This window comes from Marmota marmota, unplaced genomic scaffold, assembly GCF_001458135.2.
Source record: "Marmota marmota marmota unplaced genomic scaffold, marMar, whole genome shotgun sequence".
Lineage (NCBI taxonomy): Eukaryota > Metazoa > Chordata > Mammalia > Rodentia > Sciuridae > Marmota > Marmota marmota.
Window position 1 is genome coordinate 345,800 of NW_026000153.1, and position 6,635 is coordinate 352,434.

General features: G+C 40.2%; 1 protein-coding gene across 3 annotated transcripts in view; it reads right to left on the reverse strand.

Annotated features, from left to right (window-relative positions):
• Window positions 1–6,626, reverse strand: part of LOC107146101 (solute carrier family 40 member 1-like) — a 25,168-nt gene extending 18,542 nt beyond the window's left edge. For all 3 annotated transcript variants that reach the window (XR_007341652.1, XM_048786329.1, XM_048786328.1), the window contains exons 1-2: window positions 5,776–6,626; window positions 5,067–5,178 (exon numbers count right to left, since the gene is read on the reverse strand). Coding sequence is in view for 2 of the 3 variants with exons in the window: in XM_048786329.1 (XP_048642286.1) it covers window positions 5,067–5,178; window positions 5,776–6,051 (388 nt within the window). In the remaining variant the exon portion in view is untranslated. The remainder of the gene's footprint in view (window positions 1–5,066; window positions 5,179–5,775) is intronic.
• Between the last annotated feature and the right edge of the window lie 9 nt (window positions 6,627–6,635).

Below are 6,635 nucleotides of genomic sequence, written 5' to 3' on the forward strand. Positions count from 1 at the left end.
TGCTAAGTAGAAACGCCAGAAACAGGGCTGGAGATTTGGCTCAAGCGGTAGCGCGCTCGCCTGGCATGCGTGTGGCCCGGGTTAGATCCTCAGCACCACATACAAACAAAAGATGTTGTGTCTGCTGAGAACTAAAAAAGAAATAAATATTAAAATCTCTCTCTCTCTCTCTCTAAAAAAATTAAAAAAAAAAAGTCTGATTTCTGACCATGAACTTTCCTTTCTACCTGCTAAGCTTTAGAAGCCTTTAAAAAAAAAAAAAAAAGAAATGCCAGAAACAGAAAAGCATATGGTTTGCCCAACAAGCTAGGGAATTCTCAGTTTTCGGTTTGTTTTTCTTTGACTTGAAGCCCTCGTCACTCATTGTCACCAAGTGACCACTGGGGAAATATTCAGCTAGGTCCCTTTTCTCAAGTCTAGTGATAGAGAAGCAAGCAAGCCATTACTAAAGGCTTAAAAGAAGCATTAAAGGAAGAAGCCCAGAGTGTGATGGAAAAAACACACAAGTGTCAGCTGTCCCAAACTGAAAATGCAGGATGAAGGCTTTCAGTAGAAGTGACCCCTGGGCAAAGTCAGAGGGTCACAAGGGAGATAAGCTACTGATGAGAATTGAGATGGACATTGCTCTCTAGGTCAGGAGACCTATGATATGAAGATTGAATAAAAGAAAAAGTAAAACATCTAACAATAAAACTGGAGGTTGGGTAAAAAAGGTGGAGAACGATAAGAAGAAATAAAGGGCAGGAAGCAAGTCCACAGGGAAACGCCTCCTTACCTAGAAGAAACAGGAAAGAGGGAGATCCTCAAAGCCACTGTCTCCCCCATGGATTTCCAGCTACAGGGTGCCTCCTCCTCATCCTTCCTGCTGCTCAGACCAGAAAACTTTGTATTCTCTCTTTTACACTCATCATGTTGCCTGAATCTTAAAATACATACACAATTCCTGAATCCAATTACTTTCCCCACCTCCATTTCACCATCTTACACCTGGATTATTTCAATAGTCCCTTAACTAATCTCCAACTTCTACCGTGCCCCACTTTCAGTCTATTTTGATCATAGCAGCAAGAGTGGTCCTATAGAAAACCTCAATCAGATTATTAACTCCTCTGCTTAAAACCTCAAACAGTGGCCACATCTACTCAACAAAATCCAAAGTCCTTACAGTGGCTCCTACAGGATCCTTTCCCCTCCATTTATTTCTCTTACCTCATCTTTTACTACTCTATCCCCATGAATTATGTTCCAGCCTCATGAGCCTAATTCTCATCTCTGAATCTTTGCACTGGCTGTTCCCTCTGTCTGGAATACTCCTCCTCCAGGCATGCACGTGGACTTACCCCATCAACCATCAAAAGTTCTCTCTTCATTGGCACCTTCTCTTTCTATTCAATGTAAAAATAGCATACTGGAGCTGGGCACAGTGGTGCATGCCTGTAGTCCCAGCTATTTGGAGGCTGAAACAGGAGGATGGCTGGAGTCCAGGAGTTTGAGACCAGCCTGGGAAATGTAGTAAGACCACATCTCAACATTTAAAAAGTAAACATATAGAAATAAAATTTGTGTATTGTCTAGACCAACTAGTGCTAACCAATAGAACTTTCTTCAATAATGGGAACATAACCTCACTGTCAACAGGATACCCACTATCTACCTAGGACAGGAAATGTGAGACTTGGGAAGTGAATTTTGAATTTTAACTAATTTAATAGCCACACCAGGCTCATGGCTATGATTTATAAGTGCAGCAACTATGTATTTGTATTTCTCAGTTCTTTTGCTGATTTTCCCCTTATTCTTTGTCCCTGACATACTATATAATTTAGTTATAATTTATTTTTTTCCTGTTTATAATTTGCTCTTCCTGCTAAAAGTTAAGCTCCATTGAGGGAGAAAATTTTTTTCTTATTCACTACCATCTTCCTAGCACTGAGGACAGTTCCCAGCTCATGGTAGACACTTGAAAAATATTTGTTAAGTGAACAAATAGAGGTGAATAAAAGAACCTAAAGTTCTCCTCTGGCCATGGTCTGAATCTGCTCTCTGCTATTTTGCTGACTTACTCCAAATCTCATTTCCTTGCCTGATGTCCCTGCCCTTTTCACTGACCTGTCCATCCATTCGTACACTTTGTTCTAGTTCCCCAATGGCATACTCACCACCTTCACCTTGACCTCTAACTTCTAGTCTCTTCATATTGGCTCATCTCAACCACCCTTGGCTCTGCTGAGTTTCTTTTCAATTAGATTTTCCTGAGACAATAAATGGCCTAGAAGAATGTCACAGCCCTAGAGTGCTGTCAGCTTATGCTTCTCTGTACTAAGCCTCCAGAGAAAAGCACAGCACTTCACAGCTGCTCTCAGCTGTCAATCATAGTATAATAAGTTAGACCTCAACCATCAACCCCATATGCCAAATCATCAGACAAGTGCACTAATAGGGATGAAGGACTTATGCACCAAGACCTCTGAGTGTAGTCCATCTCCTGCTGTGTCTTCCCAGGATACACAACTATGACCCCCAGTGATGTTTAGGTGGCTATTACTAGTCGGAGGATTTATTCCAATCCACGTACCTTGAGGGTATCTCACCTTTTGTAAAAGAAAGCCTATTTTTTAACCAATGGACAGTGAAAGGAACAGGAAGACTCTAGAAAAGTTTCATTGTACCTATTATTCATTATGATCAATAGATGGGTTTCCACTTTAAAAACCTGGATGTCAAGAGTATTCTATTGTAGTGGTCTCACACAGGCTGCAAAGGAAGTAGAAACTAAAATGTTGTTGAAGACTTCCAGTTTTCTCTTTCTTTATTAAGTCCGATGACTCAGGTTTAATTTAAGTCTTTTTGTAACAGCTAAGCATTTCCTTCTTGCATAAATGAGGGGACACGAAACCCACATATTAGAACTTGCATTTAGAGGACACTCAACACACCATGGCTAATAATATGACAGGCAGGAGCATCTATTCCATTCTGCTGTACAGAACAATCTTTGCAAGTAAACTGTATATTGAAATGTGTTACTAAAATTGAGAGTGAAGCAAAAAGATAGTTTTCATGAATGGTACAAAGTTCACCTTTCCTTAAGCAAAAGAGATTGTGTGTACACAAAAAGAGAAACCTAAAGTGTCCTTTTGGACACCATTTATCTTCAGTTAAACTTCAACATGATACAGAGCAGAATGAGTTTGAGTTTTAAGTTTCGTTTAACATCACCTCTGTACCTAATGAAACAGAACAATTTCCTTTCTAGAGGAAAGGGCATCTGTTTGGCAAATGACCAGTCACTGATATTTCTCCCTTTTCCCCCTTGACAGCATAATGATTTTGTGCAGGGTGACAATGCACCCATATCCCAGGGGATGAATCACAGTGGATGTCAATCTTTGAAGGTGGTTCTATTTTCAGCCTCCCCCGTAGCTAGGGTTGGCCACAGGACTGTTCTTCTACTCATGAGGTTCCATGGAATTCTTTCGGGGGCTTCTGGGAAAGATGTGCTTCCTGATAAGAAGACAGCCTGCCTTGCTCTTCCCACCTACAGCCTGCCTTTGAACATGACTATGATACCTAGAGCACAGCAGTTACCTTGCAATCATGAACAGACAGTGTCTACAACTAGCCACCAAGGATGCCAAGGCAGATGGGCAGAACAAGCTGGGTTCTGAAGGCATCTCTGAATGGCCCTAAACTGGATAGCTACTGAAATTCTTGTTTACTAAAGAGTGAATGTTCTTGGGCTGGGGTTGTGGCTCAGCAGTAGAGCACTCGCCTGGCACATGCAAGGCCCTGGGTTTGATCCTCAGCACCACATATAAATAAAATAAAGGTATTATGTCAACTACAACTAAAAAATATTTTTAAAAAAGAGTGAATGTTTTCAAAGTTGAAGCCCTTGACAGCTGAGTTTTATTAGTATCCAGGAATATTTCTTTAATTATTAGTTCAGTGACTGCCTATACACCCAGTATCTAAATTTAATATTTTTAATATTTACCATATTTGCTTTATCTCTGTATTTATAATTTCAGCGTACTTGGAAAATAAATTGTAGACATCATGAAACGTCACTCTTGTCAGCACACAACTCCTAAAAATAAGGAGATTTTCTTTCATAACTACAGTGTCATTATCTTTCCCTCCAATACTACTAATTCTAAGAGCATCTAAGAGCTGCTCCATATTTATCTTCTCTATTATTCTCCAAATATGTTTTTGTGGTTAGAGAAATTTGCCATTTAAACAGGACAAGTGGGAGTTTGGGGTATTTTCACTTATTATTCTTCTTTTACTCAAAAAGGAAGATTGACCTGTGACAACCAAGCTTCATTTTCCAGCTCATGATGGCTTCTGAGCACTGTTGAAATGCCGGGAAAGACTGGAATAAAGCTTTAGTGTTACAACTGCAACAAATAACCTGTGAGCCTCATGCACATATCTTTCAAGAATGTTGCAAAAATTCCCATTTGGAAACTTATTTGGGATGGAGCTTCTGCTATACTAATGCTCTTCTCAATTAGATAGCGAGGCAAAGGACCCTGAACATCTAATGTGGAGTCAGGGGCCCACTCAGTGAGGCAGGACTCTTGACTTGTGGTTCTAGCTTGATCCCTCCTCCCACAAATAGCCCCATGCATCCCACTCCATGATTTATAAGAAACAGCGTGAGAAAATGAACACAGGAGATGATAGTCGTGGTAATTATAATATTAACTGTGTATATATAATAGTCAACATTTTTTGTGAGTATAATCAAGAAAAATTAGGATGCACCCAAACTCTGGAAAAGAGAGATGAGAAAACAAAGATAATTGCCTTGTGCCATTTAAATTGGTAAAATCAGTTGAGATTTTTTTCTAGAACATTGCTACATAAAAAAGACAAGTGTTGTTTGATTATCTTTGCTTATTTTTTCTTAACCTCCCATTTTACTTAATTAAAGCCACTGTGCTCAGAGGAATTGTGCAACTCCAGAGCACTGTGAATGCAGCAGTATTGCCCCTCCAAAGGTAATGTGCTCCCTTTTCTCAAGGAGAGCCTACAATGATGCCTAACCAGAGACTTACCTAAAGAACTCGTCTCTCCCTTCATGTGCTTGGTGCTTGCTGTTTTAGTTTGCTTCTCCTCATTTCCAGGATTTTCAATGTCATTCAATTCTCCCACCATAATAACTACATGCTGGGAAAGAAAGGTTTCAAATAATGAAAAATACATTCAAACAACTCCCATATTTATGGTCAAAAACAGGAATAAGTCAATGTGCTTAATTGACTTACTTCCAATTGGATTCTTCTGAGCCCACTTATATTGTACTTATTTCAACTACATAAAATGAATTGTGTAATCCATTTGAAGGGCTTTATTGCACGTGAATAAGTCATAGCAAGTGCTATAGACAAATAGAGGCCTATTATCAATTCTCAAAACCAATTATTTTGGGGGAAACATCAGCTCACTATAATCAGAGATTCAGCAGATTAATCAGACACACAAAAAGGGTAAAGATATGTTTTGACTAAATTGTCTATTGCCATTCAACCTGGGAACACTGGTGTAAGTAATTTGTCCTCCATTAATATGTTATTTTTCCAACTTTAATTTTTCAACAGGGTAAATTTATTATGCTTATAACTAATTCAAGTGATAACTAAAATCTTCCTTGGATTTTCACTAACATATATCCTGGTGAAGCCAAGGTTTATTTCTGTTAATGACTATTTTACTTCTAAAAAGAGTGAAAATGAAGAATTCCCAAAACTGTAATAGTTTGCTCACCGAACAGACAGCAGGAGGGTCTGGATCTCTCACTGGACTCTCCAGAAGCCGAAGAGAAAGATGAATTATAAAGCAGCGTAGCCAACGGCTTCTGAACCACACATGGGGGTTGCTACACGCACCGCTTTGTGCGGAAAGTGCTGGAGGTGCAAATGTGTCCTGTGGGTTATCGAAAGAGAGGCCAGCAGTTTCTGCCACCCGTGACCGCCCAGCACAATATGCTCTGGCAGGGGCCCTTCTGGGATGGTAGGTCAGTGCACTGGGAGAAGGGGACATGAAGTGCAGCCAGTCCTGAAGGCCCCAGTAAGGATGAGACACCTTCAAAATATCCTTGCCACATTAAACCCTGGTCACATGCAGAAACATTCATCAAGACTCTTGAAGGGAAAAGTTCTATTTGTACTTTGAAATGTGTCATAAGTTGCTTAGAGGCAAACAGGAGCTGACCCTCTGCAGAGTAAGGTAGATAACATGTCCCCTCCATGTTTAGAGAGAGTTCCCTTAGGCCTTGACTTTCCAGAACTTTCCAGGGGAAGTCTGCCCAGCACTTCTCCCTTTCCTTCCTTCCCCCTCTGAAGTTCTGACTATCAAGGGCAGTGTCTCATCCCTAGGTCACCTGTGCTGGCCAGTCCCCAAACAGAGGAATCCTACTAAAAGTCAATGCAAGCACAAGTTTGGGGCTGGTCCTCCTGGGTCGATTGGCCTTCCTTCCAAGAGGATTCCATTTTTTTATTGGGATTTTCAGAAACACGTATTTTCATGAAATACAGTATTTTGGAGAAGAATGGGTTTGGGGATGTCTCCTGGTCTTTGGCTCATAACCATTTAGCAGTGGTTGTGGCTCAAAAAAAAAAAAAAAA